The following is a 19,355-nucleotide window of genomic DNA, read 5'->3' as shown; positions in this document are numbered from 1 at the left end:
AAAAATGTGTTGATGGACCATCACACATCAGGGATACCACCCTCACTCCCACATCTGACAATTTATGGATGCATTGCCACACCAGAGTACTCTCTGACCCAGTCATTCCATGTGTTAAAAATATGCCACTGGAGCTTTCCAGTGGTCATGGATGCAGACAGCCATCAATACAAGTACCTCTGTTGCCATTGGTATGCCTTAATTTGTTATTTTTGTGCCAATGTCTACATAACCAGTCATTCTTTTGCCATCCCATTCAATGTGCTTCATAATGGACATTTCATCCATCATTAGTGCACAGAGCGTCTCCTGTCCCTTGGCCTGTGCTGCTGATGATTTAGCTTGGAGAGAGGTTAGTACCTCTTCACTGAATCCAGGATCTCTTCCAGTGCTGCTGTACCACCTTCTTATTGTTGATGGGTGAGGTAAACCCAAGTTGAAGGTCTCCCTGACATGCTTGTAGGCCTTAGCTGAATAGAATTGCAGTGTAAGTACAAATGACTTAAGGACTGGATGGTATTTTGTGTTACCACGTTTCTCTCTTCAGGATTTCTAATGGCACATCAGAACAGTTTTCAAGCATGAATGCTCCATTCTCTGACAATAACTGAGATTCCCTGAGAGACTGAATGATAAGGTTTGAAAAAAAAAAAGTGCTTCTCCAGTTTTTTTAAGTTTTTTATTGTACATTCTGGATTTCTTTTTGTGATATTTGATTGTTTTAATTGCTTTAATCGGCCTTCTGGTGAGGGTCTTTGGACTGGTAAAGCAGTAGCTGTGCTCATTTGTTGTGGGAGCCTGAAGAGGATTATCAGTTGTGGTGTCAGAGGTGTCCTCACTGCTGTCCAACACTGCCTGTGTGTCCCTTAATACAGGGGCCTCTCTGTTGGTCTGTTCCTAGAAAACAAGGTTTGTGTTCCTCTTATATTAGAATTTATATTGACAATAAGCTTTCTAATCTACTTTACTAAGCAATTATCTGTCTACCTTTTGCAGATGTGGAGGAAAACTGAATATTGATGGTACAGCATCTGAGAAAAGCCTCACTGTCTGTCCTGTCCTATCAAAACACTCAGTGAAGTGATCGGAGCATAGGCGGGAGTAAGCAGATGGCCTGAAGTTTTGCCTCCTGAGCTTTACAACCCATTCTCTCCTCCTGACAGGATCTTTTGGAAATCTACAAAGTTGTACACAAACAGCCAAATAAAGTTTTTATTTACACAACATTAAGCACATGGTTTGACAGTTTTTGAACATCACTTGATTAGAGCTGTTCAACTTCAAATGGCAGATAAACAATTTTAACAGTCAAATAAAACAATGAAAGATTTGTCACTGAAGAAAAAAATATTGTATATGTGTAGGCTACTTAAAATATAGCTCTTTCTGATTGTGTTTTATAGATCAGTAGTTTGTTCAAATAAAGTGTTTGATTAGTTTGCAAGTACATGTTCAGGAAATGCATAATACAAATTGTATGGGTCAATGTAAGTAACGGCAAACTGACTCTGCACAAAGCTCTTTTGAAGCTGTCAAATGGTGTCGCTACCGGACACTTAATTGTGATTGTTGCTGCTCTGAGGTGTCTTATAGGCTACTGTTGACTGTTGCTTATTATTTTTTTTTGAAAGAAGCATTACTCTTGCCTCGGAGAAAGTGACAATTGTGCATATAAATTACTACTTATAGGGCTTGAATTACAACCTGTGGGCAGTTTTTCTACATCATTTTGTGAACGTCGTTTTACGCTTGTATGCTGCACAGCGGGTCATCTTAAAAGTGCCGTCGGAGCTACCAATCTCTGTATAACAGCCGTTGGAGCCTCTGCTGGTAGGGAACCGTAAGATGGCCGCTTGAACACTTCCGGTGGCTTCACTGCCTGCTGGCAGTGTAGAACGTCATGAGCTATCCAGTCATTATATAGATCAGTGGTATGAATACATTTTGTGAGAATGTCTAGCGTTATGGGTTGTCTGGTGTCAGGGCAGATGGGCCTCCCTTAGAATCCCTTTGATCATGTTTGTGAATTATTTATCTCTGGGGAGGGAGCGCCGTAAATCAATTTGTGGAAAAATTGGACGCCGCTCATGTAACCTTTGATGGACCCGACTTGGAGGCCCTTAACGCTGTTCAGATAGAAGATAAATGAGGTGATTGAAAGGAGAGAAAAATCGGGAAACTGCATGTTATATAAGAAGTGGAATGCTTTGAAATGCTGTCACGTAGGATTGGAGGGTTCTGGGGAAGACTGCTTGGAGGATGGTGTCGAGTGATGCGTCGAGAAGGGGTTTTAATGGGTGGGTTACGGGAATATCAGCTCTAATTCTGAATAGTGAGGTACTGGAGTTGGGAATTGGTCTGCCTCTGGAGCCAGCATCCTGAATTTCTGCCAGGATCTGTGCTCGGACAGGGTTAGATGGGATGGGCATCGGTGTTGCCGTGAAGAGAGAGTATTGTGTATTGCAGGAGAGAGCTGAAAGGGACATAAGCCGGGGCTGCGATTGTTGGCAGTAAACCTGCATAGGCTCGCTAGGAGGTGCAGCTGGAGTGGCTGATGGCATGAATGGAGAGGATTGCAGCGGTGATGCTTTCAGTTGGCATGCAGTAATGCATTGGGCTACACAAATGGATCACTGAATCAGATAATCTAGTCCCATAGCGTCATGTTGGGTGTTCATGTTTTCATTGTTTTCAACGATTATACCTGTAGCGCTCACCTCACATATTATGAAGACGTTTGAGAGACAGGTCCTCTCTTACATCAAGGCTAGCATGTCAACTCAAATGGATCCTCTGTAGTTTGCATATCAGCCCAACATGGGTGTAGATGATGGCCTCATTTACATGCTACAGAGGATACATGCACACCTGGACACTCCTGATGCATCTGTGAGATTCACATTCTTTGATTTCTCAAGCACCTTCAATACAATCCAGCCGGAATTCCAGAATGCTGGTAGATTCATCATTGGTCCTGTGGTGCATGAACTATATCCTGCATACCACAGTATGTGCATCTGCAGAATATTGTCGGGGGCGTCACAAGGAACCGTTCTGGCCCCGTTCCCCGTATACCATCTATACGGTTGGTTGTTGTCAGCCTAATTAAGGGAGGAGAGGTGGAGGAATACAGGAGAACAATTAAGGAATTTGTGGTCTGGAGCGACCACAACCATCTCCACTTTAACATCTCAAAAACCATGGAGATGGTTGTGGATTTTTGGAGGAAGAGGAAACAATCAATTCCGATCACCACCCGGTGCATCGATGTGGAGATGGTCACAGATACCTTGGTGTGCAGCTCAACAACAACCTGGACTGGAAGAGCCACATGAGGGGCTTTCGCACCAGATATTTCTAGGAACTTCCCTTCCTGGTTCCCCGAGAACTAATGGTTCCCCTAAGAACGTTTTCCTGGTTGACTTCGCACCGCAAGTAGGAACTCTGAAGTGACGTAAGCCGCGCTTGTTGTTGTGACTTTTATTTTGACGGCGCGGCGAACCTTTATTTCACGGTGCGGAAAATGCCAGAGCCTTAGAACACAGTGCTTGTGTTCATTAGTTTACGATCTGTCTAACAGTCCTTTCTAATACGTTATTAGATAGAACGGTTATACATAGAAAGACAGTATATGAAAAGTTATTAGCGTATGCCGTGTGGTTGTCCAGTGTTGCTAGCTAAGCAGAAATACATAATAATGTTTCTCTTGGTCCCCTCAAAAGTTGCGTTGGATTTTCTCCTCAGTGTAAAGGTCAAGAGGACCATCTATCACTGTTTTCCATGTTCGTAGAGTTAGTTTCTGGAGTAATTATATAGGCTTTAATCTGTGTGTTTACACAGCCTTTTTTTTTTAAATGGCGGGTGCTGGTGCATGCGTTCGGCCAATCAGCGTACACTAACGTCACGGATAGTTCCTATAGTGCTGGTTTAGACCCGACTCTGAAGTAGGAGCTAAATTAGTTCCTCCAAAAGGAGTTCCTAGAACTAAAATCATCCACGAAACCACAAACAGAGTCCACAAACTTATTAAGAAGGCTGGCTCTTCTGTAGGAACTGAATTCGACATGGCCCAGCTGGTGGCGGAGCGAAGAATTCATCATTTGCACTTTTTTATCTTCGTACGTATAGCGCTCATTTCTTATTTCCTGTTAATTTGTATATATAATTTTTTTTAAATGTTTATATTGTAGATCATACAGAATCGGAACTTGTTTGTTATGTGTGTTGCTGTGTTTTTGTGTGTTGAAGCTGCAGTGACAATGCAATTTCCTGTAAAGGATCAATAAAGAATTAACAATGTTTTGTGCGTATATACATCACAATTAAACTCAAAGTATAAAGAATGATAACAATGACCAGATGACATATAATTTCTTATAAGGCAACACTTTATAATAAATATACAGTAAAAAAGTATTTACAAATAATTTGCAAACTATTAGTTTATAGTTAATTAATAGTTTATAAGCTAGTTGATACATTAATAGACTATATAGAAAAAAACAGTGGGCCTTACCATACAGTGCATAAAGTGTTACCCAATATAATTTATGTCCCTTTTTAGACACATGGTGGCAATATACTCCACATCAGAGATGCAGACAGAGACCAGCAGGTATGAAATGATATGAGGCAGTTCTTATGACACTGAGATATACTCACGCCCAGGGAATATTTATCAGCCATCGGTAGAGACTCTCGCAACACAAGATTCAAAAAGTTTCCTTTCTTTCTTAACCAATATGTCAATTCCGCTGCCATATAGTAACATCAAAGTGAACTTCCCCAGCAGCGATGGCAATATGGTATCGGTTCTTCTTTCAGTTTATGTTATAAATATCTGTGCTTTTCATTAGCATTGCCTTAAATGGCTTCAGGAGATGCTGACAGGTTTGAACAAGATTCTGACTGACATATATATAGAGAGAAAGTGAGACAAATGCTGGAGTAAATTGGGAGCAAGGAATTCAGGATGGTTGGGGAAAAAAAGTCTCTGTTCCAGTATTTCTAAGCTGTAAAAAAGTTCTATGATCAATAAATTATTACAACATATGTTTTTATGTCGCTTTAACTCATCAAAATAAGTTAAGCAATTTTCAACTTTTTTAGTTATAAGATTCAACTCATTTTTTAAAAAGTCAGTTTAATGTAATTTGAGTTTAAATGACTTAAACATCCAAGTTGATTGTACTTACAAATGTAAGGCAGTAGCCTAACTTTTTTTTTTTTTTTTACAGTGTGGAGCTCATAAATTAATCTGTGCACTACAAAGATAGATAGATAGATAGATAGATAGATAGATAGATAGATAGATAGATAGATAGATAGATAGATAGATAGATAGATAGATAGACATATAGATAGATAGATAGATAGATAGATAGATAGATAGATAGATAGATAGATAGATAGATAGATATGTGAACTGAACTATGAAATCCTCACATCGTAGTGACATCATCGCTCTTGACCATCCAACCAATCACGTTCTTATCCTGTCGCATACAAAGCGTGCGTACCGCGTTCACAGCCCGCTCCGGAATCCCGCGACACCATTGGCCGAAAGACATGCCAATCACAGGATTATCCGCTTCATGGTAGGTTGGTACAGACGCGTTTAGAAACGCCCAAGCAGAGTCCGCAATTACCGCGTTTTGTTTTATCATCACCCTACAGACGAACATTATGACGTCGTCATGAGAAGCGCACGGGTATTCCTTGGATTCCCTTGATAGACAGATCGCTTCAAATATTTTAAGATTTTTTTTCTCCAGCAGCGGCTTTGTTGAAGAGATGCACTTGTGATTTTTGTCAGACTGCATCCGTTTCCGACTACAGCTATGTAGTTTCCACTTCTATGCCTTTTATTATTAGTTAAAGTTGCGGTTAAGTTGCATCTGCATTGCATTCCTCTCTTGTCCTGGACTGAGGAACTGGAGTAAGAATGGGATTGCCTGCGTTAGAGTTCAGCGACTGCTATTTGGACAGCCCGCAATTCCGAGAGAGGCTGAAGTCTCATGAAATGGAATTAGAGAAGACCAATAAGTTCATCAAGGAGCTGATCAAGGATGGGAAAGCTTTAATTCAAGCCCTGAAAAGTAAGATATGTTTGCTTTGCTTATGAATGTTGGGGGCATGTACTTTGTTTATTAATCTGTAACAGATTGCTTATTACACAAGACAAGGAACCAATTTTCGATTAATATATAGTCCTTAAAAAGTAAGTGATTAAATGTCAAAACATAGTAGAGAGCTTAACATTTGTAGAACTACCTTTAAGTGTGTTTCTTTTGAATAATCTGTCGATTTTAAGACAGTCATAAATTATTATCACATCCATTTGCCCCAAAAAGTCACACTTAAAAATGTCTGAATGTCATTTAGCCTACATTAAACAAGGAAAAAATCCCAGGGCTATTTTTTTGTTGTTGCAATTATTTTAATTACAATTAAGTCATTTCCCTTCAGGTTTACACGGGTGTTCTTGCAGGATACTAGCAGAATTCATTAACTTTGAACAGGTTCAACTAACATTTCAGAAGTGCATCACAGTCGCAGTGACCCACCGATACAGACCCGCCTGAAATTTCCACTCCACTCCCCATTACCTTTCAAAACAAACACACAGAGTCTGACCCTATAACAGAACAAGGGCTTACTAGAACTTACATCCAGTCCTAGCAGAATTAATACCAAACCGGCTCTCTGTGTTGACTCAAGAGACATGTCTTAAGAAGTAAGGTGTTGAAATACCGAGGCGTGTCACAGCTCCCAAGTTTGACAGCTTCAAATTCCTCAGGGTTTGTCATATAAAGTTGTATAGCTGGAAAAGCCTCCTCTTTGATGTGGTTTCTATTATTGGAATCATCAGTTTTAATGACATTTGTCAGGACATTTGAGTAATCCCTGAAAATTAAGATGTTTGCTTGTTAAGTTTCTCTTGCTTCTCTATTACACTTTTTGTTGTAATGCAAAATGTATGAATGACAAAATGTACGAGATTTCCACCAATTTGCCTAACATAAAATAATTACAACTAGTCACTGTGTTGATTTCACACGAGACCAACCCCTCCAGTCCTCTTTATCCATTGCTGATGTTTTGCTCCACTCAATAGCTAATGCGATGTGTGACCTGTCATGAGAGAGACTTGCTTCATAAATACTTAACACACTAACTTGTTATTTTGTGTCAACATAGAGCTTCTTCCCACAGTCTTGAGACCTGAAATCATGTTTAATACCCCCCACGAACAGTAATTACAGGTCTAGTACTCCACACAGATGTATTTTTGATATCCTAATTGACATTAAAAGACAGAGAATGAGTTGAGGTAGGTTCAAAGGTTATAAGCAAATGTTCTCAGCAACTCGTGTTTTGGCAACACCCAAATTGTGGCACGAGGAAGGACTGTTTTATAGGGGAAGCATGTCATTTTTTGACATGTATGGTGTAGGGTAACAGTAATTGCTAAGGTATTGTTATTTGTCAAGCTATTTTTTTTTTCACTAGGATATTTTGGTCTATGGGTCAGATCCTGTCTTCAATATAAGGATATGGGATTTAAATACAATTGCGAACCAAGTCTCTCTTTTTTAAACATAAAGTTAATGTGTATGCCAGTATCACTGCAGTCACATTTCTTCTGAATGATTCTGGCTTGTAAAGTTGTGAATTGGAGTTTAATCACTATTGTTTGGTTGCTATGTCCAAAGGATAGACAATTCACACTTTTTGTAACTTTGTTACTCATTATTTCACAATGCCTGAATTCCCTATCGGTCTACCCTTCCTCTTTTTTTCTTCTTTTTTTTTTTTACTTGCGTAAACGTGTGTATGAGATTGCCTTGTTTGACTCATTTGTGATTTGCTTTGACTTTTCTCCTCCTGTCCTGGGGGCTGATCACCTCTGAACCTGTCGAACCGTGCGAATGGCTGCTCTATGTCACTCTCTCAGCTGGGCTTGATCTATGAGCCCAGATCTGCAGTACGGTTTGAGCTGTGACTGATTCACAGACATCAGGACACCACGACCTTCGATGGGCCTGTGCGTTGCTGCAACACACTTTTTAGCATGAGAATGCAGCCTTTTCCTGGAATCATTTTTATGTTTTTTGTTGTTTTTTTGGAGTGACTAACATAATGTTGTGGTTGATGGATTGTTGGAAAGTCAGGGTGCAAATTTACTGAGGGGTCTGACCCCCCTAAATAATGTTTGAAGGAGTTATACATTTTTTTTTTTTTTAAACCTGCAGTCAACAATTTTAACCCTTAAAACTCATCTTTGATAATCAAAATGACATATTTAAACGTTTTTTTCTTTACTGTAAAAATAATTTCTTCATACCTTAAAGGGATAGTTCCCCTAAAAATGAAAACTCTGATTACATTAATTACATTAATGAACATTAATTACTCATTGTCATGTCGTTCCAAACCCGTAAGACTTTATTCATCTTCGGAACACAAATGAAGATATTTTGAATGAAATCGGAGAGATTTCTGTCCCTCCATTTGACAGCTATACGCAACTACCACTTTGACGCTTCAAAAAGTTCAAAAAGAAATCGTAAAACTAATCAATATAAATTGAGTGATTTAGTCGAATTTTTCTGAAGAGACTCGATCGATCACTTCATATGATGATCAGATTTAATTTAGGCTTTTATTCGCATATAAAAAATCATTAACTGGAAGCTCAAGCATGTTCTCTTGACATGTGAGAACCAATGAGGTTCATTCTCGTGTTACGCATCACATTTGAGCTTCTGCAAGAACCAATGAGGTTCATTCTCGTGTTACGCATCACATTTGAGCTTCTGCAAGAACCAATGAGGTTCATTCTCATGTTACGCATCACATTTGAGCTTCTGCAAGAACCAATGAGGTTCATTCTCGTGTTACGCATCACATTTGAGCTTCTGCAAGAACCAATGAGGTTCATTCTCGTGTTACGCATCACATTTGAGCTTCTGCAAGAACCAATGAGGTTCATTCTCGTGCATTAAGCAGGTTCGGTTGAGCTTCTGTTTATGTTCGCTGATAAATGTTTATATGTGAATAAAATTCAATCTGTTCATCAAATAAAGCGATCAAGTCTCTTCAGAAAATTTGGATTAAAGCTTAATTTAGTATATGCGGACATTAGTCCCCGCCTCCACTCAATCACACCAGCTCGGACTCCCTGATTCACTCGATCAACTGTAGTAAATGCCACACAATGGCAAGTGGAAATATTGGTTTAATTTAGCCATATATGTTTGAACCAGAAACTGATTCAGAAGAAGAGAATTGTACAGGCAGGTCCGGCTCTACGGTGCTAAGCACCCTCAGACGAAAGCAAGAGCACACTCAGTTGTTCCTGTAATAATATCATATTGACAAAACATATTTTACCTTAAATATATACTCCTGTGCGTATTTGTGTTTGCGCTCCGGAGAAATGTTACTAAACACATTCATACTATATAGAACATACTTTTTTACGGTCGCAAAGTTCAAAATCAAATGTTGTACCCACTCAGACAGTGTGCGATTTCGGACGCACCGAAATGCTTTGATAGCATTAGCATAGCAATTGCTGAATGAATATGGCATTATAGAACATTTAACAAATATCATTTAACATATATGAAATCCCAGCCCAGTTTCAGTTAAATTTAGGTTTGTCTAAATTAAAATAAACAAGTTTTTAAAACTCAAACAACAAAACAATTCAGATTACTTAAAATGTGTCAGTTTTGTGAACTCAAAAGAATAGGAAAGTTCTAAATACTCATAAAAGTTCATTTGATTGAACTAATTTGTTTAATTTAAGTTAACTCGACTCAAACCAATTCATTATTTTGAGCATTAGGGTTTATAGTAATTGATATGATTAGCCTTTGGCTCGACTACGTTATCAAACAGCTAATAATGTGTTACTCAAACCATGTTCCCGTTCGCCATCTCAGAGTCAGAGAGCTGCCTTCTACAAATCAGCATCTTTAGAAATAATGATAGGAAAAGCTCCGGCCCGCAAGTTGACGGGATTGGTTACAAATTTGTCACGGTTGGGGAGAGGGGCGTTTTTGAGACTGCCTATGGTATACTGCATAATGAGAAAATACTGCACATGTTTTGTCTTAAAGCATATTCAAAACAACACACATTCATATAAACAACATTGAAAACTTGATTTTCACCACAGGGGGCCTTTAGAAAGTTGAGTTCGCACACTGCAGAGTGTTTCACAGGTTATGAACGGAAGGAGAACATGCTCCCAATGGATGAGGCTGTTTTCACACTGCACAGCTGTGAATGGGGAAAAGATACATTCGGTGGTGCTAAGTGAGGGCACATCCACAGTCAGATTAATGCATGAGAGGAGAACAAAGAAACAGCGTGTGTGTTTTGCTTGGTTTGTGCTGTGTGAGGAGTGGGCTGGGGGGGGGAATTAGGGCAGCCTCCGCTTGATAATTATTGTCGCTCTATAATCTCAGCCCTCTGTGTCTGGAGGCAACCTACGGTAGCTGGCGTAGCTTCAGTCTGTCGCGTTGAGCATGAGTAAAGCAGGATTATCGTTTGTAGGATTATCACATATCCTCTTTAATAAAGAAACTCTGATATACTATGAGATTGTAATTGCATGAGGTGTGCTCTTAAACCCAGGATTACTATCAATCAATAAATCAAGTGTCTTTGATGGAGGCTCTCTATTACTATAGTAAGTGATGGCGTTGCCTCCAGATGTATTAATAATGTATGGTTGGCATGTTCCCTCTCTTAAATTAATTTGTCCTCTGGCTGGTAATTGGAATACATAGCCAGTTGCCTTAAAGTATTATTACTGGAGAAATACTGTATATTATGAAATATGAGTTTGTAGCATGATTATTACTATTGCTCATATGAGGTCATATCCCTAAACATAAGTTTGAAACTTTTTTTTTTTTGGTAAATTTTTCACATTTTCATTCACATTTTCTTCAGAAAAGATATATCGGATCCACATGGTTATAGGCTGATAATAGATGGTTGATATTGGATTTACATGCTCATTTCTATATTTTTACATTTAGATTATAATTGCTGTCATCTAACACTCACATAAAGTTAATCTTTAAAAACACCTGCAATGTAATTGCTCTTTTAAATATAATCTCTTGCTCGTGTCAAAATGAAAATACATTTATATTTTTAATATACATTTTTCATACTGTTCATTATAATGTTGGGATTCCTAAATTCACTTGTAGTTAGGCCTATTTTAAATGAATTATTTTAGTTTTTAGTGTTTTATTTTTTAGAAAAACATAGTATTGAATTTTAATATTGTCCATTCATCGGTTATTGGCCACAGCATGAAAATAATTATTGTCTTGTCCTATTGGCCAGAATTTTAACATTCGGTGCATCCTCAGAAAATATTTTTTTTTTTACTTCAAGTGTTATAAGCTTGTGTTGGTCTTTAGGTTTATAATAAAAAGTTTGAGGTTAAAGGGAAAAAAGCGAGGGGAATCATTATGACCTTGTTGGGTTCATTTTAGACCATCATGCAGTGGAAAAGGGTATAGAGCACCACAGTTTTCAACATCCTCTTTCCAGGCAGGAAAATAAACCATTCAAGACTCTTTAAGAATGTTCCAGGTTTTAAATGTGTGTCTAAAGCTAAAGCTTAACTTGTATTGAAGCAGCAGTATTCCTGAATGTTTAGGCCTGCTTCTTGGATGCAGAATTTAGCCTATAATCATTTTATTTTCTGTAGAGTAAAAAAAAAAAAAAAAAAAAAAAAACTGCTGCTCACAGCTTCTTTGAAGTGTCAAGAGGCATAACATTTGTGGAGAAGGGGCAGTATATTGACTCATGGCTACTTGTTTGTGGTTTTAGGCCGTCTGCTCTGGGATATGCTGTGAAGTACAAGGCCTTTAGGTAATGGGCTGTGATTCAGGAACGCTCCACACTTTTGATGCATTGGTCTTGCACACACATTCTCACTGGCTAAGACTTCCTGTTTAGCTCAGTGCTCCACAATTGAGTGGCCACTTTGACCAAAACATCCTTCATGAATTCATAGCATGTGTCACAATCTCTCCATGCTACAAATTGAGCAACCAATCTCTGTCAACCTCAACTGGGTCAAGTTTTAATTTTGACATTTTAACATTTACATTTTTCTGCCTAACAAAATGAAATAGTTCACACAAGCATAAAACAAAATCTTTTGTTATGTACTCACTCTCTTGTTGTTCCAGAAACCCAACCTGACTTTTTTTGTTCTGTCAAACACAAAAGGAGATATTTGGCAGAATGTTTAAGCTGTTAAAGGGATAGTTCACCCTGAAATGAACATTAAGTCATCATTTACTCGCCCTGGTGTTGTTGTAATGCAGTACGCAGGGCCGTTTGAAGGAATTTGGGGGCCCCAAGCAAAATGGACATGGAGGCCCCCCCAAAAGCCCCCCCCCCCTCCCCCCTCTTATAATTATAATTAATTAATTATAAATATATAATTTTATTTATTATATAAATAAAAAATGTTTACAGTGCAAATAATGCTGTTGCATATACTAGGCATAAAATTTGAACATTTCCAACAATTGAACATTTGCAGTAACCTTGAAGTAACTGTTCAAGATCCATTGGTAACTTATAAAAATAATGTCATATTTGCATAAACTGTCACTACTGTATATCCCGACACTAGCACATTAAGATAAGCTATGAAAAAATCATGTTCCTCTGCCTCTTTCTGGTTAAATAATGTTTATAGATGGGTTACAAAGTATTTATTAAGTAAAAAGACTGTTTGCTAACAGTTAAATGACAATTAACTAAATATTAAATAACAATTTACCATCTATTAATGATGGTTATTATAAAGTGTTACCAAAAAGATATGTTAGCATTTCCATAGTTTGATATTAGAAGGGAATGGATGCAGCTGCTTTCACAACTACCAATGCTTAAAAACATCCCAAAGCTAATGTTTGATGCACAGAATTTATTGTGTGGTTTTCCTAACCCCCATTTGGTAAATAGATTATCACGGTGGAATAGTTAGTATAGCATGCTATGTATGTCACTTTCATCAAAACCTATTACAAAGCTATAGCAATGTCATGTCATTAAATACGATAAACAGTGATTCTGGAACAGATCTGCGTCTTCCTTATCCCGTTAAAAAAAAAACATATTACAGTATGTAACCATATTCCGTCCGTTCGGAAAAAAAAGTTGCACTAACTGTTCGTTACAAGCAGCGTTTGCCGTCAGGCAGGTAGCTAACATAAACATATTTTTGCTAGCCTACCTGCTGCAAAATTACACCATTTGTACAAGACAAATAGAGCTATTTTATCCAGTGTAATTTACCACTTACCACTATCTTGGAAAAGGATAGTTACCTTTTGAAAATAACTTAGCGCTTCAAATAACAATTGTATTGATCACATTGTTACGCCACTAAGTCATTGAATCATTCGTTCAAGAGATTCGTTCAAAAATGCTGATTCATTCAATAATGAAACAAGTGAAGTATGTCATGAGTGTCATAAGTGAGTGTCATTGAATCATTCCTCCAATCCTTTTTAAAAGTAATTCGTTCTAAATAATTTAACATTTTTAAATAGACTGCAGCAAATAATATTCGGTCAGAACCTTTAGTAAATTACATGTTATTTAGTTGTCTGTTCAGAATCATGGGAGTATCGTGCAGCAAAACTCAATTTTGAAAAAAAAAGAAAAGTTATTCTCAGTTTATCCAGAATTGTGCTGCTCTAACACATCTTATAACTCTGCTTATGCTCTTCATTATAACTTTTAATAAAGAGCAGCTTGGACAATCTTCAAAATTGATTCATTAAAGAAAGAGCGCCATACAGGTTTATAACAATATGAGAGTGGGTAAAGGATGGCAGAATTTCTTTTTTTGTGTTTTTTTGATGAACTAATCCTTTAATGTCGAAACAGAACCACCTGAAAGGTAAAACGATGCAGGAGCTCTAGGTTTCTTGTTATGAACCTGACCTGTGGACTTGGATGAACTTTTGCTTGAACATGACCTGTGTTGACTCAGGCTTCGGCAGGTTTCATTGGTGAGCTTTGCCAGGGCTTTTTAATTAGAGAGCCACAGCAGTCAGGGGTTGAGGAACTATGTGTGCTTTGGAAGCCAGCTCAGCCTGTGTGAGATTTTGTGTGCGTGTGCCACATCTTAAGTTCTGTTACACATTAAATTGATCTTATTTTAACATTCTCCTGGTGTACCATAAAAGTTAATGAGTGGAGGGCAGAGAGAGGACACGGGAGATGTTTTCTTGGATTGCTTCATGACTCTGTCCTCATTGCTTTCCAGCTGGTTGTGAAATGCATTTAGGTACTGTACCTGCACAGGAAATTATTCCAGCAGTTCAGTGAGTTTAAAGGAATAAAAGAGCCAAAAGAAACTTTTGAAGCCTTTATATTAGATATTCCTTTAAGAAAAAAAAAACAAAAACATTCTCATATTCTACAATAGAATTGTAGTACTGCTAATATAATAGTAATACTACAACTTGAATTAGAACATGGATAGTCCCGGTCCTTGATTCTGATTGGTTGTGCCTTGTTCAATAATGTTTGTATGTTATTTTATTTTTTCTTTCTGTTTCTTTTACTTTGTGATATGGACCTATAACATACAAACATTAATAATTCTAATAAGAAAAAGAAGAAGAAGAAGAAGCACTGTGAAGCCACAGTTTACAGTGAATTTAGTTGTGGGGCTTCTTGGGGCTTATTGCCTTATTAATCACATTTTTATTTTTAAATCAACACTCAAATAAAAATAATAAAAACTATGAGGCAGTTTTTACATCAACTTTTAAAATTATGTTTCCAAATTATGTTAAAGTCCCCCTGTGGTGTAAAATCAAGCTTTTAATGTTGTTTATAAAACTGCAGTGAACCAAAGACAGTCTCAAAAACACGCTTTGAAATCGCTGGTGTTTCTGATGTCACAAACGACCTTGTAACCAATCAGATCAACATGTGATCGTCAGCGAGTGGATCTCTGAGCTGGTGTGAGTGAGTGGAGGCGGGGCTCATTTGCATATTCATAGAACCGCGTATATTAAATGAGCTAAAGGTGTAGAGTTACATTCAAGCTATTTTAAGGCATGAAAAAATGTTTTTTCAAAGAAATAACGTTTAAATATGTAATGTTGATGATCAAAGATGAGTTTTAAGGGACAAAATTATTGACTACAGGGGGACTTTAAAATACATTAAACAATGAAGACAACAGGTTCAAAATATAATGCATATGTAATATATTGTGCATAAAATTATCAAAATGCTCCTCTAGAGTTATTTTTTTCTAACCAATTAACAAGCTTTGGACATTGAATGGCTTTCTTGAGGTAAATGTAATGTTGCGTTACTGTTTACAAGCTGCTCTATTGACGTCTTTCCACGGTTGAAACAGTGATTGAGCGTTTTAGAGTTGTACTGCTTTTTTCTTTTTTATCTTTTGAAGTTCATTCATGTTTATTGTTTGTGCTATAACTATAGGTTCACTTTGTGCTCCGTGCTGCCACTTGATCGGAGTCAAAAACAGCGATCTATCACACCAAATTAAGGAGCGCCAAAACCACATTTATTGTTTGAATTTCATTATAAAATTGACAGAATTTGAAAGATCAAACTTCGTTTCATATCAAAAGTAGCAAAGCACAAAGCTTATTGTGATTATTGGATGGTGTAAGCATTGGATGGTGACATGCTTACCTGTTGTAGCTTAGGGTATGTTTACATGTCAACGATGTCCTAAAAACGGAAGATTTTTTACTTTGCATTTTTTGCGACAGCGTTGTCAAAACGATCCTTGTTCACACGGATCCATAAACTAAAAACGTATTATGCTGCCAAGCCAGTAGTTGGCGATGTTACTTTGTAATAAAAACACTATGCGCCTGAGTTTTGAACACATAATATGCATGACATCACCGTTTTCTCAAATTTGAGTTTACATGGAGACGAAAACGGTATCGTTTTTGAAATCAGTTTTCAAAAGACGGACACTAACACAGTCAAAATGTGCCATAGAGCGGTGCAGGGATGACGCCAGAACCAGGAAGTTAATTCGCCTCTCTTTCCTTTTATAATGTGTTTTATAATGTGTTTTTTCTATTTGAAAGTAAAGTAAGCATAACTTGACAATACTTAGTTTTGTTCTACAACGTAAACTGCACACACTCAGACCCCAAACGTTCTTATTACTTATTAGAAACATACGCTTTAAAAAATAAACATTACTGCTTCAAAGTTCGTGGTTTTGGTATGGGTGTGTGTACTTTATGTTGTAGAACAAAACTTCAAAGTATCGTCAAGTTATGTTTACCACAGCACAGACCCTATTTTAGTCATAAATTGAAAACCCCCATTATAAAACCCCATAGGAAAATCTCGAAGGAACCAGCGGCGAAATACTTTTCCGGGTTCTGACGCCATCTCTGCACAACTCTATAGGAGAAGCGCAATTAAACGTTTGACTCGGCTTTCACAGACAAACAAATGCAAATTAACGGATGCTTTTTTTCACTGATAAACCAAATCTCTTTGCAAATTAATATGTTTTGTGACTTACAATCCATATCCTTTAGGCCAAACTCCTAAAAGTTATTTTTACAGTTTTTTCTCATTAAAATGAACCACAACTATCGCTTTCATATGAAATTACATGGCATGCCAAAAAGAATAGTACTGTAGTAGAAATACTATAGTAAAAATAGGTTTAAAATAGTGCATTTCTACAATGATAACTGAACTTTTGTATTAGGGAGTGAAACTTTAAAAAAGACAAACTTTTCTGTCACTGTCTTATTGGGAATGATTCATTGTGCATACTTTTTAGTAACATTTGTTTGCAATTTTTGATGAAATTGTCATTTGCTGGTTTCCTGTAATATGAGTCACTTCTCTGATGTGCAAGGCCATGCTGCAGTTTAATAGAATCACATTCAGTATACAACACACACTGTTCACATTCCAATCAGCAACTGATCAATAAAACCCTCGTCCCACAGAAGAATGTGAATCTGGCAATGTTTTATTAGGTGGTTCTATTACGTATCGTGGCGTTTCTGAAATTAAACGTCCAGTGAGTGGTGTTAAAGGTTAATTCTCTATTGTGTTGTTAAAGGATTAGTTCACTTCAGAATTCAATTTTCCTGATTTTTTTTTCACCCCCATGTCATCCAAGATATTCATGTCTTTCTTTCTTCATTCGAAAAGAAATTAAGGTTTTTGAGGAAAACATTCCAGGATTTTTCAATGGTTATCAACGTCCAAATCAAAATTCAAAAGTCCAAATTGCAGTTTCAATGCAGCTTCAAAGGCTCTACACGATCCCAGCCGAGGGATAAGAGAAAGAGAAAAGAGAAAAGATCGGTAATTTTCCCCAAAAAAAGAACATTTATATACTTTTTAACCACACATTACGTAATCACGCTGAAATGTCACGCGTGACGTAGGCGGAATTACCGACCTAGTGTTTACAAAGCGAACGTGCAAAGACTAAGTCAAACGTCCTTTACAAAAAATAAATTAATGAATAAAAGGTAAAACAACGATGTTGGACAATTTTGAAGTTGGAGGAGAAAATGAGATTGAGTTTTTCACCTTACCCTACATTTTTGTATTGAATTGTAGTATTGGCCGCGTGACCTTTCCAACGTGATTATGTAATGCGTGAAGTCATGGATGTGCAAGACGAGCATTTGTGGTTAAAAAGTATAAATGTTTATTTTTTTTAGAAAATGACCCTTAGTCCTCGGCTGGGATCGTGTAGAACCTTCGAAGCTGCATTGAAACTGCAATTTGGACCTTCAACCCGTTGGTTCCCGTTGAAGTCCAATATATGGAAAAAAATCCTGCAATGTTTTCCTCAAAAATCTTAATTTCTTTTCGACTGAAGAAAGAAAGACATGAATATCTTGGATGACGTGGGGGTGAATAAATGATCAGGAAAATTTAATTCTGAACTAATCCTTTAACAAAAAATGGGATAAAACACATTTGCTGATACAGACACAATATTTTAGCTGGCTTCTACATGTCTTTGAGCTCTTTTATTGTGACTCGTGTTTCACACGTACGTCTTTGGAGTTCTGCAAACATGTTGGTAGAGGCTTGCTTTTCCAATGGGCCTGGGTTGAGGAAAAGAGTGTTGAAAATAAGCTCACCTCAATGAACAGTTTACCAACAAAATGGAAATTCAAACCCAAGTTTTGGCCTCAAGCGGTACATATAATTCCATTCCATGAACTCTGATTTGTCTGACGATGAGTAACCACAGTAACTAATAGCATGGTATCATTATACCACAGGCTCTGTTTAAAATAACAAGTGTCCAAATGGTTAAATGTTCTCTTATATGTAGAAGTGCAGCAAGGCGTACAACTAAAATTCAGTTGGCCGAAGCACTTCTGTGTTTTGCTCACAGCTCTAATTGCAACCCGCCGCACTTGGGCTTCATTAGCGTGTTGCTGAGACTTGCTGTAGGTTTCACGTTCAGCATTTTCCAGTATTTGCTGTCTCATTGGTGAGGAAAGCAAAACGCAGGTGTTTTTTTTGACATGTAATTCAGACAGATGTTGTTAATAATGATTTTCCCCCATCATTGTGCCAAATACTGCTCCACAGTCAGGCCTTTCACTGTCTGTTATACAGTAAAAACCTCTCTTTGGCTTGGTGACGGCACAGGAACAAAGTGGAAGTGGGCGTTCAGGCATGAGACAGTACTGATATTGCTAAGAACACAGGCCTTTGTTCCATCTGACAATCCCAGAAAATGCTGTAAGCACTTTGGAATTTCGAAACGGATCTCTGAATTCTGCGTAACTGGTGGATTTAGAGATGAACATTACTGTTTGTTCTGTGATTTTTGCCTGCATAATATGTATATTCTTTCTCTTACTCATCAGTCACGTGATCCACAGTCACTGTCCCAAATTCCTTTTTTCTAAAGCTGTCAAATGTGTGGGCTTTGGGTAAAGTCCCCTTGGGTTATTTAACTCTCTCTGTGTCTTTCTGAATGCTGACTATTGTGGCCCGAGGCTGCTCTCTCATGTCCTAACTCGATGAGTGTAGAACCAGTGAGTCCCCAGGAGGAGCGCAGTAAGACAATGGGCCAGTGTTAGCAGGGCCTGGCTGGGCCGGACAGAACCGTTGAGGTCCAGATTTCTTGGAGATGAGGCAGGAACTTGAAATGTCCTGCCAGTAATCGATTGGTGATTAAGTTCTTCTCATTACATTTTCAAATGAATGCTTGATTTTGCTGCTTTAGGTTACAGGTTACACTTTAAACCAAAGACTGCAGGATCAACTGCTAAAGTTAA

General features: G+C 37.7%; 1 protein-coding gene across 11 annotated transcripts in view; it reads left to right on the top strand.

Annotated features, from left to right (window-relative positions):
• The first annotated feature begins 5,589 nt into the window (after positions 1 to 5,589).
• The window catches only part of LOC311097905 (rho GTPase-activating protein 26-like), a 103,729-nt gene continuing 89,963 nt past the window's right edge, over positions 5,590 to 19,355 (top strand). For all 11 annotated transcript variants that reach the window (XM_084137893.1, XM_084137901.1, XM_084137896.1 and 8 more), the window contains exon 1: positions 5,590 to 6,098. In XM_084137893.1, the coding sequence (XP_083994019.1) occupies positions 5,945 to 6,098 (154 nt within the window). In that variant the 5' untranslated portion in view covers positions 5,590 to 5,944. The remainder of the gene's footprint in view (positions 6,099 to 19,355) is intronic.

The sequence above is a fragment of the Abramis brama genome (assembly GCF_963993115.1).
Source record: "Abramis brama genome assembly, chromosome: 15".
Lineage (NCBI taxonomy): Eukaryota > Metazoa > Chordata > Actinopteri > Cypriniformes > Leuciscidae > Abramis > Abramis brama.
Note: the sequence above shows the minus strand (reverse complement) of the source record. Positions and strands in the feature narration are given on the sequence as shown.